The 17,635-nt window shown below is 45.7% G+C and overlaps 1 protein-coding gene across 1 annotated transcript in view; it reads left to right on the forward strand.

The window, feature by feature from the left end:
- The first annotated feature begins 352 nt into the window (after window positions 1-352).
- LOC138635079 (epidermal retinol dehydrogenase 2-like) overlaps window positions 353-17,635 on the forward strand; it is a 17,592-nt gene continuing 309 nt past the window's right edge. The window contains exons 1-6 of the mRNA XM_069722391.1: window positions 353-604; window positions 3,157-3,484; window positions 7,387-7,518; window positions 8,562-8,661; window positions 8,753-8,897; window positions 12,090-12,215. Coding sequence (XP_069578492.1) covers window positions 3,164-3,484; window positions 7,387-7,518; window positions 8,562-8,661; window positions 8,753-8,897; window positions 12,090-12,215 — 824 coding nt within the window. The 5' untranslated portion in view covers window positions 353-604; window positions 3,157-3,163. The remainder of the gene's footprint in view (window positions 605-3,156; window positions 3,485-7,386; window positions 7,519-8,561; window positions 8,662-8,752; window positions 8,898-12,089; window positions 12,216-17,635) is intronic.

Genomic DNA, 17,635 nt, shown 5'->3' on the forward strand with positions numbered 1-17,635 from the left:
GCCCACCTCTGATCCTGGTTTTGTTAACAGATGCTCCGCCCACCTCTGATCCTGGTTCTGTCAGAGGTTTCTTCCTGTTAAAGAGTTTTTCCCTCCTAGTTTATGTGGGAATTGTTGAATTGATGAATTGTTGGTTTCTCTGTATAATGTTGTAAAGTCTTGCTGTAAGGACTTTAATGTGTTAAGTGCCATGAAATAACCTTTGTTGTGATTTGGCGCTATGTAAATAAAATTGAATTGAATTGAATTATTCTGAAAGCACTCTACACGTCCCACAATGCCTCACGCGGCAGATTAGACGCGCGGGGTCGGGATTGGCTGATTACGGTTCACGTGATCCACCAGGCGCCTCCCTGTTGCTGTTGCCGGAGTTAGATGTGACATCCTGCTCCTCTTCACCGCAGGCTACACAAACTGCCGACAACACCAAGCCGGTTCCACCGAGTCCCGGACACACGCAGCCCGGAGCGGGAAACGCCCAGTCTGCCGGTCCGCGGTGATAACAGCCGTCGAGTGTCGCAACAGCAGCCTGCGTGGAGAGCAAAGGTCAAAGCTCAGCCGCCACACGACGGGTCTCCGGGAACAGTCCGCTGCTCGAGTCCCGGTAAGTAACTCCGCTTCATCTTCTCACATCAGGCTGACGGCTCCTGCTGATCTCCGTGTCCGGGTTCAGCTCCGGTTTAACGGGACTGTTCGCGGAGTTAAAGACGAGTCAAACTTCACGGGTAAACTCCGTTAATCCCGCGGGACAAACAATAAGCCCTCTGCGACCCCCGGTGTCGCTGCTCGTGCGTTACAGCTGTTTCTGACTCTCGTGTTAGTTTCATCCCTTTAACGACCCGGTAACAGCTGGGAGGTCTTTAACGGGCCGAAACTAACGGTAAACCGGTGTTACTGAAGTTGCACGTGAAAAATGTTGTTCGGTGACGTGTGTAGACCAAAAAACGAATTATTAATTACGGATTAGTCGACCATCAGAAAATCAGTTCATCTTTAAAAAGTCAAAATATTAATTTTGTTTTGTTTTGTTTGAAGGTCAACAGTTAACAGCTGCTGTTTGACCCTGAAATCACCTTTAACCTCTAACACACACCTGGTGGGCTTAAACACATGAACAGACAGGATGTTACAGCAGCACAGGTGAAAAGACTACAGGTGAAAAGACTACAGGTGAAAAGACTACAGGTGAGAGACTACAGGTGAGAGACTACAGGTGAAAAGACTACAGGTGAAAATACTACAGGTGAGAGACTACAGGTGAAGAGACTACAGGTGAAAAGACTACAGGTGAAAAGACTACAGGTGAAAAGACTACAGGTGAGAGACTACAGGTGAAAAGACTACAGGTGAGAGACTACAGGTGAAAAGACTACAGGTGAGAGACTACAGGTGAAAAGACTACAGGTGAGAGACTACAGGTGAGAGACTACAGGTGAAAAGACTACAGGTGAAAAGACTACAGGTGAAAAGACTACAGGTGAGAGACTACAGGTGAAAAGACTACAGGTGAGAGACTACAGGTGAGAGACTACAGGTGAAAAGACTACAGGTGAGAGACTACAGGTGAGAGACTACAGGTGAAAAGACTACAGGTGAGAGACTACAGGTGAAAAGACTACAGGTGAAAAGACTACAGGTGAGAGACTACAGGTGAAAAGACTACAGGTGAGAGACTACAGGTGAAAAGACTACAGGTGAAAAGACTACAGGTGAGAGACTACAGGTGAAAAGACTACAGGTGAAAAGACTACAGGTGAGAGACTACAGGTGAAAAGACTACAGGTGAAAAGACTACAGGTGAGAGACTACAGGTGAGAGAGAAAAGACTACAGGTGAGAGACTACAGGTGAAAAGGTGAAAAGACTACAAAAGACTACAGGTGAGAGACTACAGGTGAAAAGACTACAGGTGAGAGACTACAGGTGAGAGACTACAGGTGAAAAGACTACAGGTGAAAAGACTACAGGTGACTACAGGTGAGAGAGACTACAGGTGAGAGACTACAGGTGAAAAGACTACAGGTGAGACTACAGGTGAGAGACTACAGGTGAAGAGACTACAGGTGAAAAGACTACAGGTGAGAGACTACAGGTGAAAAGACTACAGGTGAAGAGACTACAGGTGAAAAGACTACAGGTGAGAGACTACAGGTGAAGAGACTACAGGTGAGAGACTACAGGTGAAAAGACTACAGGTGAAGAGACTACAGGTGAAGAGACTACAGGTGAGAGACTACAGGTGAGAGACTACAGGTGAAAAGACTACAGGTGAAAAGACTACAGGTGAAAAGACTACAGGTGAGAGACTACAGGTGAGAGACTACAGGTGAGAGACTACAGGTGAAAAGACTACAGGTGAAAAGACTACAGGTGAGAGACTACAGGTGAGAGACTACAGGTGAAAAGACTACAGGTGAGAGACTACAGGTGAAAAGACTACAGGTGAAAAGACTACAGGTGAGAGACTACAGGTGAAAAGACTACAGGTGAGAGACTACAGGTGAGAGACTACAGGTGAGAGACTACAGGTGAAAAGACTACAGGTGAGAGACTACAGGTGAAAAGACTACAGGTGAGAGACTACAGGTGAAAAGACTACAGGTGAGAGACTACAGGTGAGAGACTACAGGTGAAAAGACTACAGGTGAGAGACTACAGGTGAGAGACTACAGGTGAAAAGACTACAGGTGAAAAGACTACAGGTGAGAGACTACAGGTGAGAGACTACAGGTGAAAAGACTACAGGTGAAAAGACTACAGGTGAGAGACTACAGGTGAAAAGACTACAGGTGAAAAGACTACAGGTGAGAGACTACAGGTGAAAAGACTACAGGTGAGAGACTACAGGTGAGAGACTACAGGTGAGAGACTACAGGTGAAAGACTACAGGTGAGAGACTACAGGTGAGAGACTACAGGTGTCCACTCAGTCCATTAGAATAAGAGAGAAGTAGAGGGTACTTCCTGAAGTCTGCTGTGGGCGGAGCCACACCCTGACTGGACTGGATCATCTGGCTACACAGACTCTCTGTGAAAGAACTAACAGTTGATAGAATTTGCATCTTTTTTTAAAACACAGCTCAGCTGTTTCCGGAGAAGAGAGTGGGCGGGGCTAAAGCTCACCTCTCTCATCCATCCTATTCTCTGTCTGCCTTCAGAACCATCATGAATTTCTTCCTGGAAACCCTCCAAGTCCTCCTGCTGTCCATCTGGTACAACGTGGAGTCCTTCATCCACCTCTTCGTGCCCAAGAAGAAGAAGAACATCACGGGGGAGGTGGTGCTGATCACGGGGTCCGGCAGCGGGATCGGCCGCCTCATGGCTCAGGAGTTTGCGGCTCTGGGCACCGTGCTGGTGCTCTGGGACATCAACCAGGAGGGCATGAAGGAGACGGCCCGGCTGGCCCGAGAGAGCGGAGCCGGCCGAGTCCACTACTACCTGTGTGACTGCAGCGACAAGGCCGAGGTGTACCGAGTGGCCGACCAGGTGAGCCGTGACCTCTGACCTCCTCACATCGCTGTGGTTCTTTATCAGCTGAGAGAAAGCAGCTTCAAGTGTATCGGGTCTGATAACAGTGAGATGTGGGAGCAGCGTTGCAGCCGGGAACATGAGTAAAGGCTGTGAACACATCATGCACATCTTCCACATCTTCCACCATTTTGTTCCGTCCTCCGCTTCATATTCTACCGGCAGCGTTTCAAGTGTTTCATCTTCCTTCCTGATCTAATCATGTTTCTTTGGTTTACTATGTTGTTCAACAGCTTCTTTTTTGTCCGTTGTGTTTATTGTTGTCATTTCCTCCTTCAATCCTCCTGTTTATTGCGTAACTATTTCACATAGCGTGTCTGTAGCAGGAGCACAATGCATTTTTGTCCAAATTAAAAGTCGGTAGCGATGGGTCACGAATATTCAAATCGTCGTTTTAACCTCCAAAATCGATCCTTCATTATTCCTTATTTCCCCTGTTTTTACCAGCGCCTGGTTGTAATGTGTTACTCCCGTCAGAAGGTGGCGGTAATGTGCTGCCAGCTGCATTAAATAACATCAGGAGAAGAAAAATCAAATAGTGCAGAGTGGATTTTAAATAGTAGTTTTGCTTAAGATTCCCATCTTGTTAGACGGTGATGTGATTGACAGTATGGAGTTTGAACACGGGAGTTTTAATTTGAAAACTGACTGAAATCTTTGACTGACTTCCTGCCGATCCGATCTGCTCTGTTCTGCTTAAAAATGTACTCGCTGCCTATCCTTAAACGCTGCGGTGCGACCGGTGGGATGTGAAGCATCGACCTGAATGACGCTGGTTGGTGTCGGAGAACACCTTTAAATCACGAGGTGGCTCCGTGAGTCTGAGACTGCTCCTGATGCACATGAACGATGTGCAGCAGGAAGTTTAACTCCGATGAATACGTTTAATCTCTTGCTTAAAGTCAGCAGCTGAGTTACAATCTGTTGTACCTTCCTGCTGCTCCGTGGACGTCACGGTGCATCAGGAGCAGTCTGGACTTATGGATCCATCTCGTCGTGTTTTGAAACTTGCTGAGTCAGACATCCTCCAGCTGAACGTTTGTCTCTGTTGGTTTCTAAATGGGACGATCGATATGTTTCTGCACGAGGAGATTTTACCATTTAACCATTTATTATTCTCTGTCTGGTATGAACAGTCTGATCTATGAGGTGATTATTGATGACTTCATTTGCCAGAAACATTTCCACACTAACTTCCTGAAACACTATTGGCTCATTGTGCTAATGGCTAACTGGTTAGTTGATGAAGATATCCAGTTCCTGTTTTTCCTTTGTACTCTTTGCTTTTTGAGCTCTTTTGTCTGAAATGGAGCCGATCTACTTAGACGACACTCAGCGATGTCTGGTCACGTTCTTTTAACACAGTGATCATGAATGTGTCCACTGAAGCACCACAGCGGAGATCCTCTCAATAATCAATAGAAATAACCTCCACCAGAAAAGCTGTCCTGCGTGATTGACAGCAGACACCACACAAACGTACACCCTCGGGGCAGGGCGGGGCCATCTGTTGGCTGAACAGCTCCTTATTGTCTCAGTTGACTGTGTGCAGGTACTGTAGAGAGCAAACAGCAGGAAGTGAACCACTGTGAGCTCAACAGAAACATGCAGCAGATACGAGGTTCTCATGTTGAGTTTAGTTCACAGGTATGACCTCCCACCTGTTCAGTAGTAACCAACAGCTGCCAGCGGGGGTGCTCCTGCTGCTGTTTACGACTGGGATCACAGAAACGCTGCTTTCAGATTGAGCTTCAAGTCTGAAGCCAAGTTGACACGCAGAGATCAGAGGACAGAAACACAGCAGAGACTCTCACACTGAGCTGAAACAAATGGCTGCTCAGAAATGAAGTTAAATAATGTAAATACAATATTTATCAGGTGGATTAAAATAGAGGTGGGCGGAGCTATAAAGATTGAGAGATCAAAGTTACACCGTGACTTTTCCAATTAAAAGCCATCCAGTTTCACACAGGATCCAGCCTTATACTAGGTCTATACTTTGACATGTGTTTCTGTCAGGAGGTCCTAATCAAAGGGAAACACACTTTATTAGTTAAATCTGATATTAGATTTACGATTTTGATTTATTTGACACTTTTTAAAACATTTTGGTCACACGAGTTGTGTCCCCTGGAGTTTAGAGAACATCTGTGTAATTGTAATTTCAAACAAAGAAATGTGATACTAAATGTGTGTTGAGTATCAGTTTGTTATTGTTCACAGAAAAGAAGCTAATTCAGGTGGTTTGGGTGGAGTTCAGCTTTGTGAATAAATGTTACTGAACATAAGGAGCTCACTGACACTTTCATTTTGTCAAAGTAGATCTCAGATCTTTTCAGTCAGCCGCACCGTGACTGGTCCAGTCTGGTGCTCGATGTCATGCAGACTCGTGTTACCACAGACTGGATATAAACCACAGACTGGATATAAAACTACAGACTGGATATAAAACTACAGACTGGATATAAAACTACAGACTGGATATAAAACTACAGACTGGATATAAAACCACAGACTGGATATAAAACTACAGACTGGATATAAAACTACAGACTGGATATAAAACTACAGACTGGATATAAACTACAGACTGGATATAAAACTACAGACTGGATATAAAACCTCTGACTGGATATAAACCACAGACTGGATATAAAACTACAGACTGGATATAAAACACAGACTGGATATAAAACTACAGACTGGATATAATCCACAGACTGGATATAAAACTACAGACTGGATATAAAACCTCAGACTGGATATAAACCACAAACTGGATATAAAACTACAGACTGGATATAAAACTACAGACAGGATATAAAACCACAGACTGGATATAAAACACAGACTGGATATAAACTACAGACTGGATATAAAACTACAGACTGGATATAAAACACAGACTGGATATAAACTACAGACTGGATATAAAACTACAGACTGGATATAAAACTACAGACTGGATATAATCCACAGACTGGATATAAAACTACAGACTGGATATACAACCTCAGACTGGATATAAACCACAAACTGGATATAAAACTACAGACTGGATATAAAAACACAGACTGGATATAAAACTACAGACGGGATATAATCCACAGACTAGATATAAAACCTCAGACTGGATATAAACCACAAACTGGATATAAAACTACAGACTGGATATAAAACACAGACTGGATATAAAACACAGACTGGATATAAAACTACAGACTGTTTATAAAAGTGTTCGTAGCTTCAGGTCTGTAAAATGGTTCTGATCCAGAAGTGTCTTCAGCTGCAATACCAGCGAGTGCCACTAGAGGTCGGCTCCAAAAAGCCTCCGGCTCCATAGACTCCCATTCAACTTCTCTCATCAAATCCAAAGTGAATCAAATGTGTCCATCAGTTATCTCGGTGTTGTTAGCTAAAGTCACTCCTTCTTCTTAGTTTTCTGGAGGTCCATCTGAAAATAATCCCTCATTCATTAGAAAAGAAGATTCAAGAAGACCTGTTTTTGGGGGCGTGTCTGTTTGATTGACAGGCCTGTGGTGCAGTCAGGTTACAGCTATCGGTGGGCGGGACGTAGTATCGTCATGGTTTCCGATCAGATCGGTCAGATCCACCTCTGGCTCCTCCCCCAGCTCGTCCAAATATGGTCACTTCCTGCTCCAAACCGCTCCGAAGTAGCAAAGATGGTGACAGACAGAATCTGAACTGGAGGCTTCATAAAAATCATTGAACGTTCATAACTTTTTATTCAGGGTATGAACAGCTCCTCTAAACGCTTTCAGATTCTTCCACGTTTAAACCTTTGGAGCACGATTTCCGTCTGACTGCATCATACTTGAAGTGTTTTCTTCTCCGTGCAGGTGAAGCGTGAGGTGGGTGACGTCAGCATCCTGGTGAACAACGCCGGCATCGTGACAGGAAAGAAGTTCATGAATGCTCCTGATTCCCTGATTGAGAAGACGGTGGAGGTCAACATAATGGCTCACTTCTGGGTCAGTCGCACAACACGTGTCTTCATCAGATCAGACACGAGGGCGGTGACAGCGGTGACAGCGGTGATAGCGGTGACAGCGGTGACGGTGATAGCGGTGACAGCGGTGACAGCGGTGACGGTGATAGCGGTGACAGCGGTGACAGCGGTGACGGTGATAGCGGTGATAGCGGTGACAGCGGTGACGGTGATAGCGGTGATAGCGGTGACAGCGGTGACGGTGATAGCGGTGACAGCGGTGACGGTGATAGCGGTGACAGCGGTGACAGCGGTGACGGTGATAGCGGTGATAGCGGTGACAGCGGTGACGGTGATAGCGGTGACAGCGGTGACGGTGACAGCGGTGATAGCGGTGACAGCGGTGAAAGCGGTGAAAGCGGCGACAGCGGTGACGTTACGATCACCCAGGACCAGCTGGAAACACGCTCCGAGTCACTTTTTCTTTTGTGTGCTGCAAAGACAACAACTGAAAAATTGCATAAATTAACGATGCTCCAGTAGTGAATTTATGATTTCAAGAACATGAAGAGACGTGTGTCAGTGTTTGGATCACAGGGTGCAGTGATCACAAACCGGATGTTTGATGACAGGATCGCTGCTTCCTGCTCTAGAGACCACACCGCTCTGCTGGAGTCATTATTGATCATTCATTCATCAATACTCTCTTTGTGTCCGTCCACCAGCACGCAGCAGCATGTTTGAACTTCTAACAACTTTAGAGTCACTACGTATGTTAACTTACAGGAGCTTCTGACACGTTGTCATGGTGATAGACAAGATTAGATTAGTTTGGCTCAGTGAAGGCCGATGATAGAAAGATGTCCTCGGTATGTTGAAGCTGCTTCATAGTTTAGAGGAAACACATCTGGAGAACATCAGTTTAAGACCAGCTTGAAAAGAACAGTTTAACAGCAGGACTGACGACAGGTGGGTCATCAACCCTCTGCAGGTGAAACGGGAAGAAGGTTTAATAAGAGGATCAGTGTGTCCTGAGATGAAGGACGTCCGTCCTCCGTCTCTGACTTGTCCTCCGTCTCTGCTCAGACCTACAAGGCTTTCCTTCCTGCCATGATCGCCAACAACCACGGGCACCTCGTCAGCATCGCCAGCTCGGCCGGACTCATCGGAGTCAACGGACTGGCAGGTGTGTCCTCACTCCTCCTCAGAGCATGACTGTCCTCTGTCCTCCACCTGTGTCTCCTCCGACTGTCCTCTGTGCTCTGTGTCCTCAACAGACTACTGTGCCAGTAAGTTTGCAGCAGTGGGTTTTGCTGAGTCGGTGGGTCTGGAGCTGGTGGCGACAGGAAAAGAGGGCGTGAAGACGACCATCGTGTGTCCGTACTTCATCAACACGGGGATGTTCGACGGATGTCAGACCAAGTAGGTGTCCCCACCTCTCAAATATTTGTAGTATTTTCATCATATCATTATGGTAAATATAGCCAGATATAAGGTGATATTATTGTTGGGCCACCCCTGATTGATGGCCCTCCATACCTGGTGTCATGAAGCGTGTTGTAAGCTGCTGAACATGCTTACAACACGCAGCATCCAGCGGCGGTCATATGTGGTGAGATGAGAGCGTGACGCTGGTGGCAAAGTAACATTCACAGAAAGATACAGAAGATCATCAACCACTGCTGGTAAAGCTGAACGAAAACTGACTTCATTTGATGAGCGTTCAGCTGCTTTCATCTGTGGGCGGAGCCTCTTAGCGCTCTCTCTGTGGGCGGAGCCTCTGACTGCCTTCCTCTGTGTGATGTCATCCGTCAGCCTTCTTCACGCTGTCTTTTTGAGCTCAACTGTCGTTTCTGGCAGTTGGACACCTTTTCTGCAGTCAAGATCTTCACTTGTTTTGAATTGATGAATTTTTTCCACGTTTCCAGATATCAGAGGACTCGGTTTTGTTCAGGTCAGTCATCTCCTGAGGTACCAGACTGTGTTTCTGAGGTCAGTGATGCCTCAGCGAAGCCTCTGACTGTAATCACGATGCTTGCTTGAGCTGCGAGTCGATGATGATCGCTCCGCTGCCTTCAACTGGTTCTCTATTCTCTCCACTGAGCTGGTGGACGATGAAATGACCCTCTTACACAACTTCCTTCTTTTCATAGTCTCCATCTTCCATCTGCTTTTATTCAAGAAGAACATTTCCCCTTCTGATTCCACATTGTTCTTTTTCAATGATTGCTGTCACTGCTCGATTTCATCAGCCTCATGTCCTGTGTCGATGGATTCCCGTAGGTTTTCTCGTTGTTGTTTGGCTGAGGTCATCGTCTCCGTGGTGACCAGAGGTCTGGGTTGGTGTGAGAAGGACTGCCTGTCACGGCAGAGGAGAGGAGGAAAAGGAGGGCTGAGGCTCAGAGCTGGAAAGAAAAGTTTTAAGTTTTAGGAAATGAAAAATAAATATTGGAGAAGAGAGAGAAAAATAAAGTGCAATGTTGCAGTAGTGCATTTTAAAATAATTAAACATGGAGCAGAGACACGCCTCCATCTCTAATCAGAGTGAGTCGGACACCTCCCTGTTCTTATGATGCTGCTGGTGCTGTTAATACAAACTGCATACGTCCACGTGTTCGCGTTGAAGTGCTTCTACCAGCACGTCCGGACATTTGAGCTGTGAGGAAAATGCTGCATAGATTTCCACCACAGGTCTGATGTCCACGTAAGTGGTTGCTGTGATGCCCACTAACCATCATGCTAGTGGTTCCATCCCTGGTTCCTTGGGAAAGAAACTGAACCTCAAGTTCCTCCTAGTGTGTGTGTGTGTGTGTGTGTGTGTGTGTGTGTGTGTGTGTGTGTGTGTGGCGAACTGTTAAGTGCTTTGAGACCTCTATGGTGTTAAAGTGTTACATTATATAAGTGCAGATCATTGATCGTGTAGCTTGTTCTGCATCAGCAGATAAATAACGAGCTCGTTCTTTTCCTTCCTTCTTGGTTTTGTGTCTCAGTTGTCCCTTATAGAGGACAGCTGTTTCTGTCGGTCCCTCTGATCCACCTGAATAATAATCCATGACATATCTCATCAACACTCCAGTGAGAAATAGTATCTCCAGATTAAAGCAGGTGTTTTCATCCTAATGACTCTTTAAGTTGTCAGCTGCCTTTAGAAAGGTCACAATAGATCTGGGTGAGACGACAGCATCACACCTCCATAATGTGCAGGCTAATCAGTAGGTTTGTGTGTGGAGACACAGCTTTGTGTTGTTTATGCCGTTTTATATACAGACAGAGAACATGGGAGTTTTCTGGTTGATTTCCAGGTGGTTATTTTGTCAGGCAAAAATATGGAATCCAAATTTCATAATTTTGCTTCTCAGATGTTACATTTCAGTTTCAGCTGCAGGTCTGATGACCTTCTGTGGGGTTTTTTCTACTATCAGCAGATCCTGTAAAAAGACACAAACCAAACAGCTGCTTTCTGTTCGTTAAAAACGGCAGTGATCAGATGTTTTAGGAAATGACAGAACTTTATTTCTCCTGTATTTGACAAGTGTTGTCTATCTTGAATTTTACGCCTCAGTTACATAAAGTTGAAGTTGCTGTGAGCCAACAGATCAATAAATAGACAAAAGAGACTAAATATGAGATACCAGTTATTTCATGTAAAATGCCTGAAGGCTCTGTGGGGACATCCGGTGGTCATCAGATGGACAGCATCTTTCTTTTCTTCACCTACAAATAAAAACACACACACACACACACACACACACACACACACACACACACACACACACACACACACACACACACACACACACACACACACACACACACACACACACACACACACACACACACACACTGCCACTTGTCCTGGGGTCTCGTTGTAAAGGTGTGTGTGGACGTCTGTCCATCTTTATTTCTGCTTTCATCTGTCCAGCAGCCCCTGAAGCTAACAGGACACAAGCTCTCTGCCGTCACCGGCCACCTGACCTGTCACTTCCTTCTCCTCACATCTGAATATCTGTCCCCCCGAAAACAACCGCAAAATATCAGGAACATGTTACTGCTTCAAATCGACGGACATGTTGGTTTTTCTGTGATGGCCGGGAGTCAAGTTTAGATAAATGGTTGGAGAGAGGGAAGAGACGACGGCCAATAAACAGGGACAGGTTGGTCAGATCAGAAACATGCAGCTGCAGAGGAAGAACAGCCGACTTCAAGTCATTTAAACTCGTATTTAATTGAAAACAGACCAAAGATAACACATCAAATGTTCAAACAGAACATTGTATTTCTCATGTCCTGATGCTCCAGATTGTTCACTGACTCACTGTCACCTCTTGTGGTACAAAATGGTATTATGAAGCAGAACAGGCCAGGCTAGCATGTTAGCATGCTAACTTCAGTCGATGTTGTTGCTACACAACACAGACAAACATTAAACTAGCGACCTTGCATGTTGCCCTTTAATTCTCACAACGTCCAACTGACTAAATAATGAACACGCATGAATAATAATCTGTATTTATCGTTCTGGATTTTTACATCCATCTACTAATCCCCGAGTCACGTGTAACAGGAAATGTTACGATTTCAATTCTTTTCCTTGACTTCTTCTGTCTCCTTCAGATGGCCCAGTCTACTGCCGATCCTGAAGCCGGACTATGTGGCCAAGAAGATCATTCAGGCCGTCCTCACAGACCAGGTGTTGCTGCTGATGCCGAGGAGCATGTACCTCATCACTGCTCTCAAGAAGTTAGTGTCTGACTGGTTTCCTTCCCTCCACATCATCACTGAGTCATTTCTATTTTGTGGTTCAGGACTGCAGTCATTTCTTTTCCATCAATGCTGCTCTTTAGTTTCCTGAACTCAGAGTCAAACACTGAAGTCGAAGCTCTAATTTATTTCACACTCTCACGAGTGGAGACGGATGTAAAGCTGCCAACATGTCACATGTGGTTTGACTTCACTACCAGATTACACTGATCAACCTCAGCATCAAATCTCTGACAGGTGACGTAGATAACAATCGTTATCTCATTGCAATGGTTCCTGTTAAACATGTCAGTCAGTTCACTACGAACTGCTGAGACCTCCACACTTCAGATGGACCTCCAGAAAACTAAGAAGAAGGAGTGACTTTAGCTAACAACACCGAGAGAACTGATGGACACATTTTATTCACTTTGGATTTGATGAGAGAAGTTGAATGGGAGTCTATGGAGCCGGAGGCTTTTTGGAGCCGACCTCTAGTGGCACTCGCTGGTATTGCAGCTGAAGACACTTCTGGATCGGAACCATTTTCAGAGTGCATGCAACTAAGCTGTGGTAGACTGATAACTGATAACTAGTGTGGTCAATTTCGGGAGACAGGTCACAGATGAGGACAAAGTCGAAGATTAATACAAAAGAATTCTTTATTTACACATGCACATGGGGAGAAGTTCATCACTTATGCAAAGCAATGAAGTTCTACCACAGATACAGTTTTATACTCTCACTTTGCATAAAAGTGGGCTGAGACTTTATTGGAGAGAGGAGGGGGTCCAGGGGGTCCACAGGTAGAGAGGAGGGGGGTCCAAAAGGAGAGAGGAGGGGGGTCCACAGGTAGAGAGGAGGGGGGTCCAAAAGGAGAGAGGAGGGGGTCCACAGGTATAGAGGAGGGGGGTCCACAAGGAGAGAGGAGGGGGGTCCACAGGGAGAGAGGAGGGGGGTCCAAAAGGAGAGAGGAGGGGGGTCCACAGGTAGAGAGGAGGGGGGTCCAAAAGGAGAGAGGAGGGGGGTCCACAGGTATAGAAGAGGGGGTCCAAAAGGAGAGAGGAGGGGGGTCCACAGGGAGAGAGGAGGGGGGTCCAAAAGGAGAGAGGAGGGGGGTCCACAGGTATAGAGGAGGGGGGGTCCAAAAGGAGAGAGGAGGGGGGTCCACAGGTATAGAGGAGGGGGCGTCCAAAAGGAGAGAGGAGGGGGGTCCACAGGGAGAGAGGAGGGGGGTCCAAAAGGAGAGAGGAGGGGGGTCCACAGGTAGAGAGGAGGGGGTCCGAGAGGAGGGGGGTCCACAGGTAGAGAGGAGGGGTGTCCAAAAGGAGAGAGGAGGGGGGTCCACAGGTAGAGAGGAGGGGCGTCCAAAAGGAGAGAGGAGGGGGTCCACAGGTAGAGAGGAGGGGGTCCACAGGTAGAGAGGAGGGGGGTCCAAAAGGAGAGAGGAGGGGGGTCCACAGGTAGAGAGGAGGGGGGGTCCACAGGTAGAGAGGAGGGGGGTCCACAAGGAGAGAGGAGGGGGGTCCAGAAAGGAGAGAGGAGGGGGGTCCACAGGTATAGAGGAGGGGGGTCCACAAGGAGAGAGGAGGGGGGTCCACAGAGGAGAGAGGAGGGGGTCCACAGGTATAGAGGAGGGGGTCCACAGGTATAGAGGAGGGGGGTCCACAAGGAGAGCGGAGAGGGAGAGAGGGGGGTCCACAGGTATAGAGGAGGGGGAGAGAGAGGAGGGGGGTCCACAGGGAGAGAGGAGGGGGGTCCACAAGGAGAGAGGAGGGGGGTCTACAGGTATAGAGGAGGGGGGTCTACAGGGAGAGAGGAGGATGATATTTAGAGTGCAGGTGCAGTGAACTTCGCGCTGAGAGAAGGCCTGCTGTGCTGTTATATTATATATATTAATAATAGTAATATATACTTATCTCGTGGCCTCAATTTAGTATTTCGTGCATATGATTTACATTTTTTCTCTCTGGCCACTGCGGGATACTGTAGTTTTGTAGTTTTGTAATCCACATTTAAATAAAGGTGATTCAGCTCTGAATTTTTCTTAGTGGAGGAGAAGCTAAACTCACTGAAGTCACCTCTGAAGTTTTTATTGTTGATTAAAAAAATAATCTGAATTTAACTGTGATGAAGCATCATCAGTAGCAGGTGTTTGACAGAGTGTGTCCTGATTGAGTTAAATACTGTGTTTGCTCCTGCCTTCATCCTGTCTTCCACCCTCCTCCTCCTCAGTGTTCTCCAGTGGAAGCCGGCCACCTGCTGGGCTCCTACCTGGGATTAGAGGTGGAGTTGGACTCTCAGGCTAACCTCAGTCTGCTCTGCAGACATAATTAGGTCACGTTCAACGTTACTGCAATCTGCTGGAAACACCAACTACACAAACATGCAGCAGCTCATGAACACTGTGATGGATGTGAACTCCAACTGGTTCTCAGAGCGTCAGCCTCCACACGGAGACATTTAAAGACCAAAGTTACAATAAATTAAAAGAAAAGTACAAGTAGAGGTGGAGAGACTGCTAGTTCAGCTCACCCTCAATAAAGGCTTCTTTCCTCAGACAATATTTCTGTCTCCAGTTCACTGAAACAGGAACTCTGGTGTTATATAGTTTCATTTCCGTGAGGTAACCATGGTAACTGTGGACATGTGGGGACAGAGCAACATGTCTGTCTGTGTCGTTTACTTGCTCTAAATGCAGTGATGTGAAGGTTAAGTGGTCCCTGGGAGAGTCGGCCTGTCTGTAGAGCCACCGGCTGCACATCACATGAGTCTACATGAAACTGATTTATCTGAATAAAACTGTTGAAGTAGAATTTGTAATAACTGCTGACTCAGCTGTGTGATGTGTCGGATGTGGATGGCTCTCTTCTGCTAGAGGTTCATCTCTCCATCAGGATAAATGATATCAGGACCTGCAGCCGGGTTCCTTCTGACTTCAGTTATTGAGCATTTAACCCAGAGACGGACCTCTACTTCTGTGTAATGTGATTGGTAGAGAGGAGGGTGATGTCACTGGTGATGGTGTGTCGTGGTGATGGATGGAGGATGCACAGCTTGTGGTTGGAGGGAGTCGGTTGAATAAAGATCCTGCTGCTGTTCTGATATGAACATGAATCAGGTTTAATCACTGAATGTTTTATTGTTGTACCTTGTTGTTCAGTTCGTCTGCAGACACAGACGTAGTGTTTAATACAGATTGTGTACCTTGTCATCATGTGGTATTGTGTGTTTGTAATAAAGCCTGCACCACCTCCTGGTTCTGCAGCGGTGCAGGTCAGAGGTTGGGACACTTACAGTCAGCTGAGGCTCAACTAAGCATTGATTTAGCTATCTGGGAGTTTCCACGAGGACGAATGAGCTCAGACTGTATATGAAAGTGGACAAGTGAAGTGTCTTCAGCTGCAATACCAGCGAGTGCCACTAGAGGTCGGCTCCAAAAGCCTCCGGCTCCATAGACTCCCATTCAACTTCTCTCATCAAATCCAAAGTGAATAAAATGTGTCCATCAGTTCTCTCGGTGTTGTTAGCTAAAGTCACTCCTTCTTATTAGTTTTCTGGAGGTCCATCTGAAAATAATCCCTCATTCATTAGAAAAGAAGATTCAAGAAGACCTGTTTTTGGGGGCGTGTCTGTTGATTGACAGGCCTGTGGTGCAGTCAGGTTACAGCTATCGGTGGGCGGGACGTAGTATCGTCAGGTTTCCGATCAGATAGGTCAGATCCACCTCTGGCTCCTCCCCCAGCTCGTCCAAATATGGTCACTTCCTGCTTCAAACTGCTCCGAACTAGCAAAGATGGTGACGGACAGAATCTGAACTGGAGGATTCATAACGTTCACAAACCAACGATGACATCACTGATGGTTGATGACATAACTGATGGATGATGACATCACTGATGGATGATGACATCACTGATGGTTGATGACATCACCGCTGGTTCTGATTGGTTTAATGTTTCATGTCTGAAATGTTCCTTCATGTTGATGTGATCACGGTTTCACCAACTGTCGTTTTAAAAGCTGCCTGCTTCAGTTCTTACTATGTTCGTGCTGCTAGCCCGTCCATCTTGTTGTCCACCAATCACAGAGGACTGTGTGATCTCTGGTCCAATCACTTGAAGCTGTATAGCTCTACAGTAAGGTGGTGACTGATGCCTCAGGTAAACCTCCGAGCTTCAGCTGTTTTGTCCTCTAATTACGTTTCATAGAAGAGTGTTCTCGATCTTCTCTCTGTCTCGTCTGTTTATGAGGACGAAGCCTTTATTCTCCACTAGAAAACCTTTTGGAGATAGTGCCTCGCCTGTCACTTCATTTGACATCCAATTCTTTGTATTCCAGTGTTTAGTAATTTGTTGTATTATCCAGCTTTGTCTCTGAAGACAGTCGTTGTCAGACGGTTGTTCATCATCCAGAAGCTGCTGATTGAGGACAAAATGCAGGAGACATCATTCAGGCTCCAACAGTATTTACTGAAGCATCTCAACGGCAGCATAAAGGTTGTTCCACTCGGAGCTGCTGCTAAAATCCATTCTTATTGTTCACACTGACAAAGGCATCGGCTTGGAAAGGTTTTAGTGACTTTATATCAGTCCCTTCAGGAAGTTTTTGTGGCTGTTGTAAAAGTTTTTGGGGGATTTTGCAGCAGATTTAATCAAACATGTCGACGTAATTTGTGGAGTTTTAAGTGATTTTTTTTGTTTTTTTGCGTAAAATTGCAGGAATTAGAAAAAGTTTTAACATTTGACTTTTTTTAATCGCTACCTGATTCAACATAAACCTGCTGGATGAAACAAACAAAGAGACGTCTCTGACAACTGGACGTGTGGAGAAAACTCATTTAACATCCAGTAATATGGAATCACTTCCTCTGATCACAAACATTTAATCATCATTTTAATGTGAAGAACACATTTCACTTCCTGTTTCTCTTCTTGTTCCTGTTTCTCCGGTGAACAGAGTTTTATTTGGAGATGAAAACAGCAGCAGAGACTTTCTGATTAAATGAAGAGTTATTGTTGTTAATAAAGAGAGTTTTGTTTGAAAAGATTTAATTTATGTTTTAATACTTTCAGATTCTGATGACGAGGGTTTTTGTGAAAAAAATCGCAGGAATTAAAAATAATTGCAAACTCCTGCAAATATTGTGGAGTTTGCTTGAATTTGCCTTTAATTATTTCCTACTTATTTCTTGGAGGGACTGTTTATAAAAGTGTTCGTAGCTTCAGGTCTGTAAAATGGTTCCGATCCAGAAGTGTGTTCAGCTGCAATACCAGCGAGTGCCACTAGAGGTCGGCTCCAAAAGCCTCCGGCTCCATAGACTCCCATTCAACTTCTCTCATGAATTTCTAAATCAGTACTTTTTGTTCCACCAGTTGTGAAGCGTCCTGACGTCCAGCTGATGTTTGTTGCGTCTCTCC

The sequence above is a fragment of the Brachyistius frenatus genome, unplaced genomic scaffold, assembly GCF_029030835.1.
Source record: "Brachyistius frenatus isolate BFR_SWC_R1_liver_20210118 unplaced genomic scaffold, ASM2903083v1 Contig_290, whole genome shotgun sequence".
NCBI classification, from domain to species: domain Eukaryota; kingdom Metazoa; phylum Chordata; class Actinopteri; family Embiotocidae; genus Brachyistius; species Brachyistius frenatus.